This window comes from Alligator mississippiensis, chromosome 4, assembly GCF_030867095.1.
Source record: "Alligator mississippiensis isolate rAllMis1 chromosome 4, rAllMis1, whole genome shotgun sequence".
Lineage (NCBI taxonomy): Eukaryota > Metazoa > Chordata > Crocodylia > Alligatoridae > Alligator > Alligator mississippiensis.
The window spans coordinates 6,064,192-6,085,212 of NC_081827.1; the positions used below are offsets into that span (position 1 = coordinate 6,064,192).

Below are 21,021 nucleotides of genomic sequence, written 5' to 3' on the forward strand. Positions count from 1 at the left end.
GAATGCAAAGTTCATGCTTTTCCTTCCTCTTTTTCCATTCTAATGTACAAATATATCCTGGGTTTATTTCATTAAGGATTTGATCTGCCCTCTGTGAGTCCACTCTCTGATGATTGCAGTTGGGAGGTTGTTGAGAGGGGAAGGAAGTTTTATTTGGCCAGTTCCAATCTTTGCTTTTTGTGAATGCTTGTTTAGCTTCAGGGGTGGGAGACCAGGAGCTTTGTTACAGATTCATCATTGCTGCCTTAAGGCACAAGACCTAACGAAGGCCTGTGATATGCATCAACTTAGACTAAATTAGTGGTTCCCAACCTTTCTTGACCAGATTATCAAGCACCTGTATCATCAAAATTGAAAAGGGGCCAGGTGCCATCTGCTGAGCGCTGCCCTTGGCTTCACTGACCTGTGAGGTTGGCTGGACCAGGGAGCTCTTGGACTAGATGATTTCATGGTTTCTTCTAGCTCCGTAAACTGCACCAAGTAACAACCAGCCACCGAGATGCCGATAGGTCCTTTTGCAATTGCAGGGAAGATTGCAGATACATTTAGTGTATTTCTAAGTTAGGAGGACAGGCAGAGAAAAGCCATAGACCTAGACCCCCTCCTTTGCACAATCCTGATGCTGCAACAAAAAGCAGAAGCCCAGTTATTTAGGACTTAACTGCTGGGCGTTTTTACAAGAAACAATGGCCACAAGCTAGCAGAGAGCAGATTTAGATTGGACATTAGGAAGAACTTCTTCACAGTTCGAGTGGCCAAGGTGTGGAACGGGCTCCCAAGGGAGGTGGTGCTCTCCCCTACCCTGGGGGTCTTCAAGAGGAGGTTAGACGAGTATCTAGCTGGGGTCATCTAGACCCAGCACTCTTTCCTGCCTATGCAGGGGGTCAGACTTGATGATCTATTGAGGTCCCTTCCGACCCTAACATCTATGAATCTATGAATCTATGAGGTTGCGTGGCAAACTGACAGCAGACAGGCTCTTCCTGTAGGCAGGGATCCACCTATGATCTGACAGTCTCCTTTTGGCTGATTGGTTTTTTTGGAGGTAAAGTATGGTAGCTGGGAAGCAAGGAGGTGCTAAGACCCACCTTTCCAACAGCGCTTGTACAATACACGTGTAGTGTTTGTGGGTGAGCCACTTTTCCAACAGCGCTTGTACAATACACGTGCAGTGTTTGTGGGTGAACCAGTGTGACCAGTGTTGATGGAGTGGGGCACCTGCCATGACGGCTGGCACGGTTATCTGAACTCCACAGACTAAGCTGAGGGGGTAACATGCACGTCAAATGCATTGGGGGCTTGTTTCTTAGCTACCTCTTGAATTCTGGCCCTTTGTCTGCATTTTCCCCCTCGTTGTCTTTCCCACATAGAAAGCAGGTCTTCTTTAGCACCTCCTTGCTTCCTGATGTACCTGGGGCAGGAGGGGGGTGTCTGCAGGCTGCTGAGCCTCAGAAACACGGGAGAGGGGTCGCAAGGGAAAGAGGAAGAAGTGTTGCAGGTGAGAGGTGGCAGCAGCGTGGGGTGGATGTCTAGGAGAGATGGGGTCCCTCTCGCAGCTGGAAAAGCACAGCAGGGCATCTCTCCTGGTTGTATTTTGTGCAGGACTCCATCAAGCCTGTGACCAGCCCTCTCCATCTAATGTTGAGACTTTCGAGCCCTTGCCCTGCTGGGGAGTTTCTTCAGGAATGAAGAAGAACAGCATGCCTCCTTATTGACGTGATCTGTGAGGGTTGGTTCAACAAACTGCCTGCTTTTGACTAAAACCAGACTCAAATCAATCAAATCCCCAGATCCCACTTGCAGCCCCGATCACAATTCCCAGTGAGCGAGACCTCGCTCCTTTGGATGAGGTTTGCATTGGGCAGACCCCAAGCTCGGGTCCATGCTGATCTGAGATTTTGATTCAAGCCTCATCTCACGCGTGAAAAAACCCCCCCAAGGCACAGAGACTGGAGCCTGCCACTGCAGCTTCCCACTTCAGCTGCTCACAGCTGGTCTGCTCTGGATGCCCCAGAGATGAGGTATAAACCCCCAAGGCTTTTTTTGTTTTACAAAAAATGAGTGGGAAGCTGATGTCTAATACGGAGCATCAGAGGAGGGACAAAAGCAAGTTACTAGCTCTGAAAGGCCAGTGCCAGGTGCTGGGTACCGGTCTGGTGGAAGGGATCCAGAGGCTGAGATCCCGTGGTGGAGTGTGTAGGGTGATGTAAAAGGAGTTATGGGGAAAAATACCTCTGGCTGCCCATGAAAAGGGAGAAAGACATCAAACAAGTATGCTTTGTTTTATGCACAGCCCATGAGCAAATCTTGGTGGCTCAGGAGGGAGGTGCCTGGAGCAAGCCCAAGGGAGTATCTGGACACCCATCTCCCCACCCCAGCTCCTGGGATTGTCCATGCAACCGCAGGCATTGCTTAGGAAACAGAAGTGAGCCCTGCTGCACATTTCCGCACTCCCATAGCAGACTTTTCTCCTGTCTCCCTAGACACCTATTATTTCTTCTACCCCTGCCTTCTCTGCAAACCCATTCCCTTTCCAACGAGGGGTTTCGATACTGCTGGCCTAAATCAGGCACGACTCTTGCAGCTTCCTTGAAGTCTTTGCCTGCGGAAGATCTGGATTTTGCCAAAGCAAGATTCGGGTTTGTCTGCCCTTCCCCCTGCTTGCACAATCAGGCCAGCAAAGAAAGTGCGCAGCTCCGTATCAGCGAATACAGATAAGCCCTGCACGAGGTTTCCTTTAGAGCGTGCTGGCCCTTTACCATGTGGGTTTCCTGAGAATCGGAAACCACCACAGGCTGGTTGCATGAGTTACCGCCAACAACTCTTCCTGGACTGAAACAATTTAGTGACCCCCCCAAATCCTGCCTATTGTATCCTCCATGGGTGCCCACTTCACATACTTTAAGTGATCAAAGCTCTCTCCTCTCCTCTTTAAGACCTTGGACACCTGCCTGCTCCACAAAGCACCCTCTGCAGCTCCGGCAAACACACCCACACCCACACCCGTGTTTGTCATCGATTGTGTTACACTTGCATTGCCAGGACTCTGTTCTTCTTCGTGTTATTATATAACACTAATTATTAGCATTACTACTATATGATCATTTGAAAACTCTCAGTTCCTGGTTTAACTCATCCTTGCTGTTTACTTTGGGCTGTTCCCATGCCTTGTACCTTCCCAGAGAAATGGGCTTTTCCTTTTTTTTTTTTGATCCATGGTGGCAGAAATTGGAGCTGAATTGGAGCAGCGCAGAGAAATGAGCACAAACATTAAAATAATGCTCAGGCCATAAGTCTTTTTTTTTTTTTATTAATAAAAACAGACTCATTGGTTCCTGTGCGTTCTGCATTTTCACACTGGGCAAAACCACACATCGCACTACAGCTCACCACGCTGCAGCTGGAGCCCAGAGGGAAGCGAGTCAGAGGATGTAAGCGTGGCAGAGCACGGGGTGCCACCAGCCATTTCTCTGCTCTATTTTTGTCTCTCGTCCTCGTCACTGTTATCTGAGCACATCACACACCGGAGAACGCGCAGGGGAGTGCTGTTTCTCACTCCTCAGCGAGAGGGGACATGCTGTTTTGCTTACGTGGTCAAGCTCAAACGAAGAACTAGATTTTGCATTTCTTTCTGAAAGCGTCATCTTTTTTTTCGGTGGCAGGGTGAGGGGCGGGGGGGACAGGTTTCCTCCATTGTCTTGCTAAAGATAGAAACAGGTGTGTACCCTGACTTGCTAAACTCAAACCTAACGCAAGACTGGGGGGAATATGAAAGAGGTGGAGGAGAGGCAAGGAAAACGCTAAGGCAAAGGTTGCCAAAGCGGAGCAGCGCAGCCGCGCAGATTAAGCTGCATTGCACCATCCCCTTGAGACGGCCCCAGCTGCCAGAGACTTTGAATAGCTCTGCTGGGCTTCCTATTTTTCTGATCCAGCAGTGTCCTCCCTCCTTGCTTGAATGCCCCTGTGGCTTGCGGAGAGGATTTTGGGCAGGGAGGAGGGGACGGCAGCGGATAGTGGAATAAAGCCATGACATGCAGGAATTAGAGACTCTCCTTCTTTCCCAAGCTGGGTCACAAGACCTGGGTCTGAATTACCATCACGCGGTCACGTGGCTGGGATCCGCTTCCCCTGCATCCTTCTAACAACAGCTCTGCAGGCGCACAGCAATGGTTTGCAAAAGGAGAAAGCTGGGAAGCGTGCAGCCAAGGTTGCACGCAGACGGCTCGCTCTTTCCTCCCAGAGACGCCAGGCAGACGCAGGCCTGGCTCGCTGCCCTGCCTTGCCCCGGGGTGGGGAGTCGAATCGAGAGGGTGCAGCACCCCAGACCCCTGCACAGCCCACCAGCAAATCCTGGGGGCTCAGGAGGGAGGTGTGTGGAGCAGGCCAGCAAGAAATGCAAGCCCAAGGGGGTGTCTGAACACCCATCTCCCCACCCCAGCTCCTGGGATTGTCCATGCATTGGTTAGGAAACAGAAATGAGCCCTGCCGCAGGTTTCTGCACTCCCATAGCAGTGCCCTCGCCTCTGGGCCAGGCTTTCTCTGGCTTGCTGGTTATCTGGCCCCACGGCTCTTGCCTGGCCCAGCTGCAACCGGAGATGCGGGGTGTCCTCTAGCCCTGGAGGTGGGAGAGGGGGTTCGAACCCATGCGGGCTAAGGAGGGGACTAGAAACCTAGGGATCCCACTGCCTCCACCACTGCTCTAACCTTTAGGCTATCATACAAAGAGCTCAATGCAGCACCTGGTGCCCCCATTGCTTGGGGGGGGCAATGGCTGGTCATCGTCCTAGGGGAGTGGGGCTGGAAGGCCATTTTGCCTGAGACAGGACCAGACTTTAGGAGAGAGCTGCTCCATGCCCTGCCACTGCCTCTCACTGTCTCCTTGGGCACGTCCCCTGCCCCTGCCCGCCTTTCCCAGCGCAGCTGCGGCCGGAGAGAACTGCAGGGGCGGAGAACTACATCTCCCGGCGTGCCTTGCGCGAGCACATGGCCACCCTCCTGCCCGGCCCCTCGCGCGGGGGCTTCTGGGAGTTGTAGTCCCGACGGGCGCCATGGACAGGTCGGTGCACAACAGCCCGCGGCTGGGGGACATCGGTGAGTGCAGGGGGGGCTGTGCCCCTGGGGGGTTTCTGCCAGGGGATGATTTTGGGGGTGTCCCTGCTCCCTGGGGGCCATTATGGAGGTCTCTGCACCTGGGGGGGGCTTTGCTTCTAAGGGACATTTTTTTTGGGCGGGGGGAGGTCCTTGCTCCCAGGGGTGATGGGGGGCTTTGGTCCTGGGGGGGGAGGGGGGTTGGGGGGTTGTGGTCCCAGGTGGCCATGGGGGACTCTGGTGATTTGGGGGTAAAATTGGGTGGGGGGGCTCTGGGGCAGTGATGGGGGCTTTGAACCTAGGGATAAATTTGGGGGTGGGACTTGCTGCTGGAGTGATTTGGGGGGTCCCTGTTTCCAGGGGGCAATGGGGGGGGGCTCTGGTCCTTGGGCGGTGATGCAGGCTTTGAACCTGGGGGTAATTTGGGGGTGGGATTTGCTGCCAGGGGCAATTTGGGGGTCCCTGTTTCCAGGTGGCAATGGGGGGGCTCTGGTTCTGGGGCAGTGATGGTGCCTGGGGGGTAATTTGGGGGTGGGATTTGCTGCCAGGGGTGATTTGAGGGGTCCCTGCTGCCTGGGGGTGATGTTGGGGGGGTCTTCCTCCAGGGCTCCTGGTTCCTGGGAGGCAGAGGACAGGGGGAGGGGGGGGGGGATGTGGCCCGGCTTCGTGGCGCGGGTAGGGGCAGGATTCGGAGAGCTGCGGGGGCGACGATCCTGCACCGTCCTGTCCCGTCCCCGCGCCCACAGGCAGGACCGGTTGGTTCGGGCAAGCATGGCACGACCCTGACCACATGCAGGTCCTGCAGCAGGGGCGTCGCGTGCCGGCTCCGGGGCAGTTCTGTACTCTGGGGGACGAGGGTTTCGGGTGGGCGCTGGTGCGTCGGAGGCTGCAACTCCCACTTTGCTCCTGGCGACGTGCGGGAACGAGGATCCAGACACCCTAGCTGCAATGCGGGGCAGCTGAAGACGGGCCCCCCTTTCTGAGAGCCCCTACTAAGAAGCCATCTGCATTGTTTCATCCCGTCGACTCCCCGTGCTGCATCACTTGCTTTTTAGTCATCCCACAAGGAGATGTCCCCCAGGCCTGTCGTGGAAGAGCCTCAGCCTAGTAGTGGATACAGCTGGAAAGGGATATAGCCCCCAAGGTGAAGGGGATTTGGGCAAGGGGATCATGAGACATCCTAACTCGCTGTCCTGATGCCCTTGCTCCCACCCTAGACCCATGTGCCTTGGCCCATACAGAATCATAGAAAACGAGGGTGGAAGGGACCTCAGGAGGTCACATCTAGTCCAACCCCCTGCTCAAAGCAGGACCAGCCCCAACTACATCATCCCAGCCAAGGCTTTGTCTACGTGGGTCTTAAAACCTGCCAAGAATGGAGAATCCACCACCTCTCTAGGTAACCCATTCCAGTGCATTACCACTCTCCTAGTGGGATTTTTTTTCCTAATATTCAACCTAAACCTCCCTTGCTGCAACTTGAACCCATTGCTCCTTGTTCTGTCATCTGCCACCACCGAGATCAGTCCGGCTCCATCCTCTTTGGATCCACCCTGCAGGGAGTTAAAGGTTGCTATCAAATCCCCCCTCAATGTTTTCTTCTGCAGACTAAAGTCATACGCAGACCTATTGCAGGGTGGGACAGGTAGCGGCAGGGCTTGGTTTTCCAGTTGGAGCCTTTTTCATGCTTTTATTCAATCAACCCCATACAGGTTACTTTTGTCTTTAGCAGCAGGGATGTGTGGCAGAGCCCGTTGTGCCGATGCTTGGAGACAGACAGTGCACCGCTATGACTGAGGGCAGCGATGCTACTGTCTTGTTCGGTCCGGGTCTGCGGGATACACCTGCATTTGTGTGGAGGGAAACTGTTCGTTAAAGGTTGCATGACCTATGCTGACAGCACCTAGGGCTCTTCTTTCGCTGGTAACTCTGCAAGCAAATCCTCCCCCCAGCAGGGACAGCCTGGCCATTTGGCCCGGAGGTAACTTGAAATAATGGTAATGTTTTGTACTCTGCGAACACCTGCACCTGAGGACTGCAAAGCATTTGAGATATGGTTGCTGAGTCCTGTGTCACGGACATCCCCAGTGAGATAGGGGCTTCGGGTGGCTACTGAACCATTGAGACGGAGAGTGACCCCAACCTCCGAGTTTTCAGACTGTTCTGGCTGCTGGCCCATACACCTTCCTGCCCAGTAGGCTTTCCCAGCCATCATTTACATTTCCTTCTCTCTCCAGACTTCTGGGCTGACCGGACACCGGTCCACGAAGCCGCCAGGCAAGGGGAGATCCTGCAGCTGCAGCAGCTGATAGAAAACGGGGCCTGCGTGAACGTGGTCACCTATGACTCCATCACCCCCTTGCATGAGGCAAGCCTGAGAGGGCAGACGCAGTGCGTGCAGCTCCTGCTGGCAGCCGGGGCCCAGGTTGGTGTCTGGCGCAAGTGCCAGCAGCTGGGCTGATGGCTGTTGGATTTGGTGTATTCATGGGGAATATCTACAAGCTCTGTTAAATAATAACATCTGCGTCTCCCGGAGGGGAAAGCTTAGCTACACTGGCCTCACAGTAAGCTAGAAAATTAGTAGGGATGGAGGGTACTAATTGCCTTGCAGGTCTCAGCGGGAGTGGACTCTCACTCTTTGAGATGTGTCCGTTCCAGGTCTGCTATCCAAAGCAATCCTAACATCACAATATGGCATAGTGCACACTCCAAATGAGCTAGTTCATGGAAGCAGGTTGCATTTGTCTAGAGAAGCTGGGTGCATTAGCCCTGGTGGAGTGCTGCATTAATACCACTATACGGCTTCTATGATCCAAGCCAGCGCAGGTATTTGCTGGGCAAGGGACTATGCCAGGTTGATGTACCCCAAGTGGCTTGGAGGGCAGCAGGGAAAAGCACCTGGGGTGGATTCCCTGGCAGGTTTTGTATTGAATTGCTGTATCCTTTGACACCTCTCTTGGTTTTATTCCAGGAGTGCGAGCTCAGGTTAACCTGAGTGCCTGGGCCATATGCAAACCAGGCTGGTGGCAGAAGCTACCTGCTCAATCCCACGCCATGCAGCATTAGAAAACGAGTGTTAAAATTGCAGGCCAGCAGGCTTGAACCGAGAGCAACCTCTGAACAAACGTGGCCCTTGTGTCTTCCAGGTGGACGCCAGGAACATAGATGGCAGCACCCCGCTCTGTGATGCCTGCGCTTCCGGCAGCATAGAGTGTGTGAAAGTGCTGCTATCCCATGGGGCAAAGGTGAACCCGCCCCTCTACACGGCCTCCCCTCTCCATGAAGCCTGCCTGAATGGTGAGTGCTTTTGAAAGCTGCTGTGTGAATGCATCTGTTACTCTCAGATGAGGACAGCTGCAAAGAGCCTAGTGTGACCTCAAGAGCCTGTGATTCATTGGCCTGTCGCCAGTGGAACATCGCTCTCGTCTTCTCCTGGCATTACTCTCATTGCATGGTGCAAAGACCAGTTGTAGGTTGGCTCCTGCTGAATGAGTAGCCTGGCAGGACTGGGCGCATAAAGAAATGATCGGTATGAAGTGTGCCACCAAACCCTAGCATGATTCAACCACTCCTGCTGTTTATCAGGTTTTCATGTCCCTTGAGAGAAGTTGAAAGCTTGGACCTGCTCAGTCTCCACTTGTGATATTCCAGCTTCAATCAGGCTTGAGTTAAAGGAAGGTTGTTCTTCTGGTTAAGGTGACAGGCTAGGATTCAAGGTTTGGTTTCCTGCTATCAGTCTCCCTGTGTGACCTCAGGCAAGTCTGTTCATCTCTTTGTACTTTGGCTTTCTTTTTTTCATCCTTTCTTTTGTTAGAAACAAGATTTGCCGCTAACTCTGAGGTCAGTGGGAGCTGTCAGGTGCTCAGCGCTTTTGAAAACCAGGCAGTTGCTGACTTGCATCACTTTAGACTCCAAATTGTTAAAACTCTTGGTATTAGCTTTCAAATAATAGAATCATAGACAATGAGGTTTGGAAGGGACCTCAGGAGGCCAACCCCCTGCTCCAAGCAGGACCAGCCCCAACTACATCATCCCAGCCAAGACTTTGTCTAGCCAGGTCTTCAAAACCTCCAAGGATGGCGATGCCACAATGTCTTTGGGTAACCTGTTCCAGTGCTTCACTACCCTTCTCGTTTATTAGGTTTTCCTAATATTTTTTCCTGCCAAGGTGCAGCCCTGTTAGATCATAGAGTCCAGCTTTTGCCCATTGCAACAGCTATGTGCTCTGCTATCGTCTGTCTGCAGTTTAGGCTGTTTCTAAACGACTGCGCGCCAGAACTTCCAGCACTTCCTGTGGAAGGCCCTGCCGCAGCCTGATATATGTAGCACAACAGGGCGGGGAAATAAGCTCACACCTTTTGTATTTGCACTCCTTGTCCTAAGTGTTAAACAGGGCACACTTAGGTCAAGGCAAAGTAAACGCAGTTAGATGTTTCCATCAAAGCCAGCCTGCTCCCTCACTCTTCTCTTCTCTTCCTAAAGGCAGTTCAGAGTGCGTGAAACTCCTCATCGACGTGGGTGCCAATCTGGAGGCTCATGACTGCCACTTTGGAACGCCACTGCATGTAGCGTGTTTCCGGGAGCATCTGGACTGTGTGAAGTTACTCCTCAATGCAGGTGGGGCAGCTGAGCCATGTTTATTGCAACGTATTTGGGACACGATGCTGTGTTTGCAATGCTTTTCCTTCTGCACTCTTCCCTATTGCTTAGGAGGCAAGCTAAGCTTGCTTATTTGTTAATAGATCTGCTAAAACAGGCCTGTTTCTGTTCAGGTAGTGTTTGCCAGGGAGGAATAATTATGGGAGCTGATAGATGTGCAGGCCCCTACTGTTAACTCATGCGCTTTGCTTAAAGCGCCATGAGTTAGAGCGCTGTTCCTGACCCAACAGACATTTCCCTATTGGGTGGAGGTGGGAGAGAGACAGCCTGGCTGCAGGAGCCCAGGTAGCCTGCCTGCAGTGGAGTAGCCGCCCCTTTCCTCCAGCCCCGACCCCCACTCCCAGCTCCAATGGTGTCTACAGAAAGGGAAGGGGGAGACGGGAGGGGGAGCAAGTTGCAGGCTGAGGTTTGCCTGGCCTGAGCTGAAGGACAGGGAGCCTGAGGCATGGAGGCTCCAATCCACTTGCCCAGACCACGATTCACTCCCCTTTCCCTCTCCCTCCTCCCTTCCTGCAGACAGTACTGGGTGCAGGACTTGGCTGCATCAGCCCAGCACCGATCGCGGGATTGATTGACTGGAAGGAACAGAAGTTCCCTAAGGTGATCCAAAGTGGGGAGCTTCATCGGATCCCTCATTTGATGAAGGTTAATTTGTTGTATGATCAACCACTTTTAAAGTACTCTGCAGCCGTGCATGTGTTTTCATGGCATGGCTGTAGAGCACTTTTTGGGGGCCAAACGTGGACAAATGTAACTTCTGTCTGCGCTCTCTGTGTGCAGAAGCCTGTCTTTTTTGCGCAGAGCAATTCCCCTGCTGTAGCTTTTTCCAAAGGCTTCCAATATTCAAGTGAATATCCAAGTCTTGAACTCTCTCAGGGTAAAAACAGATGTTGGGTTTATTCCAGGTCTGATTGTCCGCTGCTTTGACTCTCATACAAACACACAGGGGGGGGCAGTTGTTCACACACAGGTGCAGCTTAAATGACAAGGGGAATAGGTGTTATCTCAGATACTTCACAGGTACTTAATGTGGGACAATGGGCTGTAGGATCCTAGAATAAAAGGCTTTGTCCCTGGAAAAATCCTATGGAAAAACCTGACATCTGTTTTTAGCCTTATTTAGTTCATTGGCATGTGCCTATTCTGGCTTTATGAAAAAAAACCCAAAACACTCCCACAGCCCAGGGTCACGTTTTCACACTATCTTTCCAACAGTGTTGCTGCTGAATTGCTGTATCAATGCTGTTAGCCTTTTTTAAGGTTATAGGAAGAGGAGAGCTGGAAAAAGAGAGTCGAGTTTGACATATAACACAATAACAGCGACTACATTGGTTGCTAGTGTGACTGGATTGGACTGGAGTCATGCCGGAGATGAACATGGTCTGGTCAATGTTCAAAGTAAAATTATAGCAGGTGGGCTAGATGATTGTCAAGGTCCTTTCTGACCCTATAATCCTAAAATTGTACATGATCCAAGCCCCCCATCCATATGCTCTCATAGTGGGATCTAGAGGTGGACCTCAGCCAGATCTCCAGAACCGTGTGCCTCCATAGTCCAGTGACATTTGGACGTTGTCTTGCCAGTTCCTACCAGGAAGTGACATGATCTACCATGAGCCCCAAGCACCCAGTGGTAAAGACACAGAAAGCAGTGGGAGGAATGGGGACAGCCTCCTGTCTTCACCTGATGCAGTCCAGCTTTTGAAGCAGATTTGCTAAATAATGGATGTAGGCTGCAGGGCTTCTGGACCCCCAGATTTTCCAATCCCAAAATAATCAGAGGTTTCTGCTAAAAGAACCAGGCCTGAAAGCAGTTCAATTTGTCATCATCCCACTTCCAAGGGAACACCCCATTGAGATGAACTGGGACAGCCCCTGGCTAGATTGAGATCTAAATCACATCTGGTGGGTTCATAGGGTGTCCAAGAATAGCTCAATACCCATGGTGGTTTGATAATCCTATGAGCTCTGAAGCTGAAGGCTTTTGTCTCCCGGTTGCATGTGCTGTATACCATAGACGTGTTTGATGGATTAGTTGCGTCTACCTGCACTCTGAATAACAAACTAACTAGCCTTAATGAGATATGCTTAGCAGTGCCTAACTGTCCACAGCTCATCCAATAAGGCAGTGAGCCTTAATGAGGTGTCAACTGCTGAGCCGCATCAGTAACTTAACTCAGTTTAAACAGGACATTTACCATAGAAAACGGTAGGATTCGGCTAAGGGTGCTGCTCAGATTACTCAGAGGTGTTTTAAGTGATTTACACTATAATTTACGCAGATCAGGGGTGACTTGAGGAATTGGTGGAGCCTTAATTAACAGGGGTGATTTTGTTGATTGCCTCAGGGGCAAATGTGAACGCAGCCAAACTTCACGAGACAGCGCTCCACCATGCGGCCAAGGTGAAAAATGCAGATCTTGTCGAGATGCTGATTGAATTTGGAGGAAACATTTATGCCAGGGACAACCGGGGAAAGAAGCCGTCGGACTACACGTGGAGCAGCAGTCCGAGCGCAAAGTGCTTCGAATTCTACGAAAGTAAGTCTCCCACTGCCATGCAGGGCATTGCCTCACCTTCAGCAAACCAGGCTATCCTAACCATCCCTTCTGCCTTTAAAATCAGGAGTATGGGACCATTTTTTCCCTGGCTCATAACTTCCTTATTCACTGACTTCTGTACTCCTGAGTAGCAGCCTTTCTCCTTGCTGTACACCTTGGGCAGGACTTTCCTCTGATTGTTACCAGTGTTGGGCTCGTTCTGACATGGGTACCCTGAGTCTGGGAGCTCGTGCCTCTGTCTCGTGACTGTGACAATGGCATGATATCTCCATCCTCTCTCTGGGGCAGGCGTCGTGTATTCAGTCACAATCTCTGCCTCGGTGTGATGCAGTGCCCCGGGGAGCTTTCCATGTGAATAAGCCTCAGGTCTGTAGGTGATGAAGAATGGGAGAGGAAAGGGGTGTATGTGCGTGTGACCAATGCAGCATTACACACCTAGGAATCAGGGCTGCGGGCCAGACCTTTCAAATGGGCACTAGATCCTGCAAAGCAGAGAGTGGGAATGGTGGGCAAAGAGATGGACATGAGATCCCAGGGGCTGTGGCTGATGAGATTCTTGGATTTATAATCAGGGGAGTTGCAAGAAGGCTCCGGGAGGTAATTTTACCACAATTTTACTGCAACACTGGAGAGACTGACAGAAGCTCAGAGGTAGGGCTTTCATTTAAAGAAAAGGACTCAATCATCCCTGTCTTGATTTTATCATAGTGTCTAATTACCTTCAAGTACAGAGAGGGTAAAGGGCTCTTTGGTGGAGAAAGAGCAAGAACCAGTGGCTGGGAGCTGAAGTCCAACTAATTCCAGTTGGAAGCCGAGCACAAATTTTTAATGCACGAGGTGATCAACTAAGAGAACACGCCAGTGAGGGAGGTGAAGCATTCTCTATTTCTTTATGTCATCAAGGCAAGAAGAAGAGTGTTAATGGAAGTTATACTTTGGCCAAGCACGGGTGCCTGCACTCAGTGCACGGGTCACTGGAACTGGCTCATGACAGACAGGAGATTAGACCAGTTTAAGGGTCCCTTCAGGCCTTGATCAATATAGACTGATGAATCCAGCCCCTTTAGCAGACTGGTTTTGGGCTGGGGCACCAGCGGGAGGGGATAGGGAACGTTGCATTGTGTATGTAGCAAGTAGGACTCGCTGGGTTTTGGGCATGGTGAAAGAAATTTGAGAGCTGTTCCTACTGCATTTCCCTTCCAATGCAATGCCCACCTTGTGTTCAGACCTACACTAAACAGAGGCAGCTTCTAGTTTGCATCCAAAATTGTCCCTGGTTTGAATGAAATTCACCCCTGCCAGCCCTTGGAGAACTGTGGCTTTGGCAGGACAACCAGGCTTCTGCTAAGCTGGAAGAGTAACTCTATGGATGTCCTTTGTCATTTCAGAAACCCCCCTGAGCTTGTCCCAGCTCTGTAGAGTGGTCCTGAGGAAAGCTGCCGGCCAGCGAGGGCTACACAAGATCGCCAAATTAAATATCCCTCCACGATTAATCCAGTACCTCTCATACAACTGACAGAGCAAGAAGCTGATCACGAAGGACAGTATTTCTGGACATACTCATGTGGAAGTATCCGTCTCTTTCTCCCTTTTTCTCTTCCTAGAAAAAGCAACTTTTAATTTATTTTAATTGGTGTAAATACTATTTATGAGACTGCACTTTCCTCCCTGTCCTACCCCATCAGCAAAAGTCTTGGCAAAGATAGCAACTTAGCAAAGGAGGAGATACAGATTTAGTGAGCAGTACTTTATACCGGAGATCCCATTTGACTGTTATACCCTTTGGAGTCTGTTATGTAGCGCCTTGTGTTTCTGGAGGGATAGCTGTTAAATGCAGAGATGGAGATGTTTAATGAGCTGGGTAGCCTCATTAGATAAGAATTTAATTTTCAAGGCAGGAGTTGCCATCCTGTGGGCTGCGAGCCACCCATTGAGCCTGGCTGCGTGATGCTGCACTGCCCACGTGCCTGATCCAGAGCTCCTCCAAAACAAGGGGAGACTTCTCATTAGCTTCACTGGCCTTGGGATTGGGCACCACGGCTGAGGTCTTGTCTACACTATGGAGCTCCTGCCATCATAGATATGCTGATGGAGCCTCCTCGGGGAGATGGAGCATTGGCTGACGGAGAGGCCTTTTCTACTGGTGTCTCTACAGCTGCTCGCTGAAAGCCATTAGCAGAGTTGACAAAAGGTCTCTTCTGTTGGCAGAGCCATGTCCATGCCAGGGGTATAGCTGTCATAATGGGGGCATGGATCCTAGCTATGCCAGTAAAAGCAGCAGCTGACTGCCTCACCCAGGCCTAAGGTAACTAATGCTCCATCTGCTTCTTGAGTAGCTGCTGCAGCCACCTCCATCCGGTGTCATATTAGTTGCAGACCGTGGGTGTGCCATCTGCTCTCAGCAGTTTTGGGGCCCCTCATCTTGAGGAGTGAAGCTGTATTCTCTGAGGAGTTTCTATCAGCCCTGTGTAGCTTGACAAGAAACCTTTCCACGTGTATGTGGATAGGTTGCAGGGAGAAATGGCTGCAGGGAGGAGCCCGAGGGAGGATTTTTTTTTTCCTTTGAGGCTGCCTCTTGTTTCTGGAGCTTCGGTGGATGCAAATGCACTGGAGAAGCAGCAGGTTTGGATGCCCGCTTGACAGCTGCGTGTTGTTGCTTTTGGGATTCACGGCGTCCTTTGAGACCTAGACCTTGCAGGCAAGGTTAGAAGCCGAGCTCAAGTGTTAGGACATGTCTGTACCATGACAGCAAAATGTCCTGGTGACGTCGCCCACCCGAGTCCACAGACAGACCCAACCTGGAAGCTCACCCATGAGGTTAGGATCACAGAAAAAGTAGGGATGGCGTGGCCTACTGGAGATCATCTTGTCCAGCCTCCTGCTCAAGACAGGATCATCCCTAAATAACCCATCCTAGAGAAGGGTTAGCTGAACCTGCTCTTAATAACTTCAGGAACTACCTGCACACACAACTACTGTCAAAAATGCCCTTTAACTTGCTACCATTGAAACAGGGAGGAGGGTCCTGTCATTGTCTTGTCACTGCAAAGACAGGAAGTCATGTATTAAGATAGGCCTGAAATGCAAGAAAGACGACCATTTGCCCCCTACGGAGGAAGGTGGAAACCCCCGGCCCATGCTGATCTGACCATGGGGTAAAATTTCTTCCTGATCCCAAATGTGGTGATCAGTTAGACCTTGAGTGGAGGAGCAAGACCCTCTTGCAAGGCATCTCTGGGTTGTTTAAGTCCCAGCAGGAGCTTTGGCACACCCCAGTCACAATCCTCAGCCTTGGCTGTGGCCCAAACCCAGTGCATCTGAGGAAGACGAAACAGCCCCCAGGCCCCTGTAACAGTCAGAAGGGGTAAAAAAAAATCCTTCCTGGTCCTGAGTGGCGATCAACAAAGCCCAGAAGCCTGTGAAAAGCAGACACCCCCAACTCTGCACTGCAACCCGGGGACCACAGGCAGCTCTGCACATCACGCCCCTTGCCTGGAGAGCCAGAACTCCCTTCTCTTATCATCCCGTCCCCTCTACAAACATCCCAGCCACTTTCATCTTTCATAACCAAGCTAGTTGTGGAGCCGTGCTTCATTCTCCCCCTGCTGAACACGGTCCTCTCCTATTCCACCTCCTCTGGCTGCAGTGCTTTTCTCGTGGCCTCCCAGGGGCTCTTCCAGCCTCATCCCAGTGCCTGCTCTTGAGCCCTCAATCTTGGCCGGACTTGGGAGTGGGGATAAGCCCAAAGCAAGCTTCACTAGCAAACTCCTGGGTTTGGAGTGCCTGAGAGGACTCGTGGGTGCAGTGTGGGTTAGCCTATCTTCCCCGAGACCTGCAGTTTGGACAGGCCAATATAGTCTTCCTTAGGTGTGAGATACCATGTGCACGATATTTGAAAGTACCGGGGCACTTCATGCGTGCTGTACCAAAGAGCCCTAGTCCCGTCAGTGCTTCTGTAGCATGTCTTAGCCTACCAAGATGAGAACGCCTCTCTGATAGTGCAGAAAATATGAAAACCAAGATGCGAACAAGTCTTTAATAGTGCAGAAGGTGTGAAAACCTCCAAGGACATCTGCCTCATTTACTTCGGTGGTTTTTGCATCCCTCCATGCTGGGAACTAGCCCTGGGGAATGAATTCGTGGTCCCTTCCCCTCACCCTGCCAACTTGATCCTACCCTTCCCCTGCTGCACTAGGTTACATGTTGGAAACATGTTGTCAGAGCAGCCTGGCATGTTAAACCAGTGTTAAGCGGGTGAGCGCCTATTTTAAAAATTGTGCGTTCGTTCCCTGTCTTTGCCTGATGCATGGTATAACAATGGTTAGGGGAGTTTGGGTTTCTTTATTTTTAATCATCATTGTGCTTGGATTTCTACATTGGAAATATCAGGATCATCAAGTATAGTCTTCCCTGGGTTTGCTAGAGAAATTATAGTGTGTCTGTTGATGGTGGACCCTACCAGCTTAACTGAGGGCATAAGGGCATCTAATTATTTTTGCAAAAGTTTATTTTATCCAAAATGTGAATTTGTCATTGTATTTGAACAGGTATTAGCAAAACCCAGACTCTTTCCAGCAGCCTGATCTTAAAATCCTTTCCCTTCTCAACTGTTTTACTTCTGGTATCTTGTGTCTTCTGTGATGCCACCGGTTGTCTCCTTTCGCCCTACAACGGTGATGTGAAATAATGTTAGGTGATTTATGATTTAGACATGATTCCCAAGGTAAGCCCAGAGATTGCAAATCTGAATTCATTTTCTTTAAAACATCCTGACCTGCTGTGGGCTTTTTCAGTTCTTTGCAACAGAAAACATTATTTTTCTGTAGTTAAAAAAGTGAAACCTAAGAACTGGCATTTTTCAGGGGGTAACTTGAATCTAACAGGGGTGTTTTGAGTCTAAAAAGATTGAGAACCACTGCCCTAGAGCTTTTGAGGCTAGACAGGAGTGGTGGAGGGGCAGGGTTTATTTCTTGGTGTTGGTCTGGAGACTGCCGTGGAGATGGTATGCACCTACTCTGTGTCGGCCTGTAAGCTGCCTGGGTGACAAAGGCACCAGGCCTGGAGATTAAAGAACTTGGTAGCTTCCTCATAGGTATCAATTTTGGGTGTATACAGACATATTAAGTTGACTTAAAATAAAGTGGCTTAAGTCAGTCAACTTAAGTTAAGCTGTGTTGGAGCGTATACACATTCAGCTCCTTGACATGGTGGCAGCCATCTTGTGAGCTAAGTCGACTTAACTAATGCGACTCAAGATAATACACCTGTATTTAAGTTGACTCTGCTCCACCTACAAGTGTATGCTCTGACAGTTAAGTTGACTTCAAAAAGTTAAACTGGCTTAACCATCAGAAAGTTAGTATGTGTATATGCATTGCTTGGGCCCAGCCTGGATTTAGGAAGCGCTTGTTCGTGGTCTAGTATGGGACGGCATGCTAATCCTCTTTCCTATGCTTTTCACTAGCCAGTCTCAATGTGCTTTATTCTCAGGGGAAGCTGCAGCAAGGAGAGGTAATAACATCCCCGGTTACACAGTAGGGCCAATGGTAGGAATAGATCCTTGGGTCTTCTGGGCCCTGAGCCAGCACTCTAGCCACTCAGCCATGCTACCAATCATGCAAGGGGCTGCTTTTATAAATCTCTTGCAGCTGCTCATGGAGATCTGCCTGTGCCTTGAGGAAGCCAAGGACTTCCTGACCCTAAAACACATGGGCCAAGTGGGGATCATGGGTGTAACTCCAATGACTTAGTTGCCTGTTGGAGTGTCAGCACCACATGGCCATAGCGGTTTACCCCAGTTCTGTTGTTTAGGGCTAAGGAGACCAGAAAACAGGAGGGGAATGGGCTGTTTATGCCCACGCAGCCGGGACCATGCAGGTCATTGCAACAGGCCTTTGCTGTTGCAGAAAGCCCCTCTTATTTGGTCCTACTGGAACGGCAGGGTGGCTGCACTTTCCCGATGTCCCTCTGCAGCCTCCCAGGTGGAGAATCCAAGCGCCTGAATTTCGGGTCCTAAGATCCCCAGACGAGGAATCCAGGAGAAGGGTCATCTCTGAGGAGCGGAGAGCTCACAGCCTCGTTTCCCAGCGAGCCCGTGGCTGGCTCCAGGGCATTGGCACCGACTGCCAGGGTAGGGCACCAGTCGCGGGATGGTTTGGTATGAAAGGCCCCACCTAATGCCAGATCTCATTGCCGTCAGCATCTCCCTGCCTGGGCTGTGCAGGTTACACCCTTTGCTTCAGCTTTCCATTGGGTTCTTTGCTACTAGGCAGCTTCCCTTGCTTTGGAGAAATATGAACGCCCAATTAAAGTGCGTGGCCAGTGCCAATAAAACCAAACCACCGCTGGAGCAGCCTTCCTTTCATCAGGCGCAGCCGGGGCTCTACATTCATCCCTTTCAGCTCCTGCCAGGGCACCAGGGAGGGAGGGGAGGAATCAGGACTGTAAGCACACTTTGGCTTCCCACTTCTGCGGGCCACTTCTCCCCACGCACCCAGCCTCAGGATGGACCCGTCTGTGCAGGGAGAGGTCTGGGGAACATCCTCCAAGCCAAACATTGCCTGAGCTTCAGGGCGGGCCAGCTGCAGATGTGGCTTGGGGCTGTGTCTCCTTGCCTTTAACGGCTAGCACCGTGCAAGGGTTTTGCTCCCTGCGCACCGCTGGCCACGGCTGGAGGAGTTTATTAGCTTTGGCTTCCAGGGGAGTTATTTGATCGGAGCAGCTGTGCTCCAAGCCAGTCCAGTATAAACACGGTGTCGCCCGGACTCTGTGTCTGCAAAAAAACCCACCCGCGCAAGACCAACGAATTAACTGTTTGTAGCACAGCGCTGTTTCTTGCCCCCTGGCCAGCCGTTCTCTCATTTATTAGGGGCTCATTGCTATTCATTGCAAGGGATACCTATATTCCTGGAAAGAAAATGAGACCTTCCTCCAGCCTCATTGCTAGTTGTGTTAATACCCCAAGAGCTTGGGTGGGAAGGGAGGTGTCGGCAGCAAAGGAGAATCTGACAGCTCAGGCTTCCTACGATCAGCTTCAGTGAGAAAGACCCCGTCCATGTCTGGGCTCGAAACTCTGTCCCCACCGTCAGGCAACACCTTGGCTGGCTGAAAGCAATTAACATTCTTGTGTCCAGCGGGCACGTCTACACGTGCAATTACTGCGACTCAATAAAATCCGGTGCAATTTGAGCCAGAGTAAACTAATCCCGACGTCACCGTCTACATGTACGTCAAAGCGCAATCATTTACTCTTCCGTCGGATAGTATCTGTGTGTGACGGGACTATCCTATGCCGGGGTAGATTAATCTACTGTGCCATAATTGCGGCACATGTGTAGACAGTGATGCTTTACTGTGCAGTTAATTAGTCTGCTGTGCAGTAAAGCACGTGTGTAGACGTGCACTCTTAGTAGAGCAAGTCTGAACATAAAACCTCTATTGTGCCTCTGAGAAGCATTGAGGACCTCAAGGATGCATCTGGGCTTTGTACACCGTATTCACCCGCTGTCTTTCTGGGCTGGAGCAGAGGGGCCATTTGGTCTGGCAGATGCACTGAAGAACGTGTTTGTCCTTTATGGATTTGGAGGTGGGTCCTCAGCTCCTCTCAGCTGACTTTGAGGGACCTATGCTCATTTATCCCAGTTGGGCATGTGCCCCTGTAGATCTTTCCCAGGCCAGCAAGAGGTTGCCAACTCAGCTGTTGCTAAACAAGTTTTTCCTAAAGCAATGGGCCAAGGCATCGTTTGCAAACTTGGTTGGCTCAAGTCACGGGCCCACATTAGTAGCGAGGCACCCGTGTAGCAGTGATGAGCTTCTCCCAATGTGTGGGAAACCCATTGCCTCCAGGGGCTGCTCGTGAATCTCTGAAAAACCAGGTCTCTCCTGGTGAGTGTTATTTCCCCCTACAAGTCAATCATTTTGAGTCTCCTTTGCGCTGGATGCTGTGGAGCCAGTCCAGCGGAGGGGCTTTCACGTGGACCAAGTTGTCTAAGCACCCAAGTTTGAACATGTCTGCCTTTGACAGCACGTGGCATAGTATAAAGATGTCATTTTACATTTCTATCTGTCCTTTTTAATGCTCCCAGTGTGTTTCAGCTCTGTCTGTGTATATGTGGTGCTTGGAGCACTGTTGGCAGTCAGGTTTCCTGGGACTGAAACACGTGGCAGTATCGTAGTTAATAGCGATCACGGTTCAGAAAAGCTTTTCATCTGCGTCGTCCTGCTTTGTGTTGTCCTTAAAGGAAATATAAGAGGGTAAAGCTTGGCAGGACCCCAGCCAGCTAAACTGGCATCACTCTGTCTTTTATGCCATATGCCGCAACTGGATGAGGACTGAGACTACGCAGCCAGCTTGGGATTTGAGGTGAGGACCATTTAGCCCTTGTTATTTTTGAGGAATAACTGCAAAAGAAGCTGAAAAGGATTTACCCTGAGAAACAGCAGCTCTGCTTGAGGCAAACCTGCTCCGCGTTCACAGCAGAGCCACGAGATGGCTATTTATAGGAGCAAAATAGGCTCAAATACACTGAGTTGTAATGGGGGAGGCTGTGCGGATGTGATTGGGGTGGTGGTGGGTGGCAGCCATGTGACAAGAGCTGGAGCAAGGGAGACAGGAGCACGATCTTGTGGTTAAAGCCCTGAATCGGGACTTGCAAGAGAATGGGGTTGAGTTCCCCACTCTGCTACTGCCTCCCCATGTGGCCTTGGGCCAGTC

General features: G+C 51.0%; 1 protein-coding gene across 1 annotated transcript; it reads left to right on the forward strand.

The window, feature by feature from the left end:
* Nucleotides 1–5,010: 5,010 nt before the first annotated feature.
* Nucleotides 5,011–16,923, forward strand: ASB13 (ankyrin repeat and SOCS box containing 13). The gene is made up of 6 exons (XM_006260376.4): nucleotides 5,011–5,091; nucleotides 7,326–7,513; nucleotides 8,235–8,385; nucleotides 9,571–9,705; nucleotides 12,096–12,287; nucleotides 13,697–16,923. The coding sequence occupies exons 1-6, from the start codon at nucleotides 5,049–5,051 to the stop codon at nucleotides 13,822–13,824; spliced, it is 837 nt and encodes a 278-aa protein (XP_006260438.1). The 5' UTR covers nucleotides 5,011–5,048; the 3' UTR covers nucleotides 13,825–16,923.
* Nucleotides 16,924–21,021: the final 4,098 nt, after the last annotated feature.

Bases quoted from the DNA above. Each gene is read 5' to 3' on its own strand.
- ASB13 (XM_006260376.4), top strand. From the start codon at position 5,049: ATGGACAGGTCGGTGCACAACAGCCCGCGGCTGGGGGACATCG. The intron at 7,514-8,234 runs GTTGGTGTCTGG...TGTGTCTTCCAG, and splicing joins TGCTGGCAGCCGGGGCCCAG to GTGGACGCCAGGAACATAGA. The intron at 9,706-12,095 runs GTGGGGCAGCTG...TGATTGCCTCAG, and splicing joins GAAGTTACTCCTCAATGCAG to GGGCAAATGTGAACGCAGCC.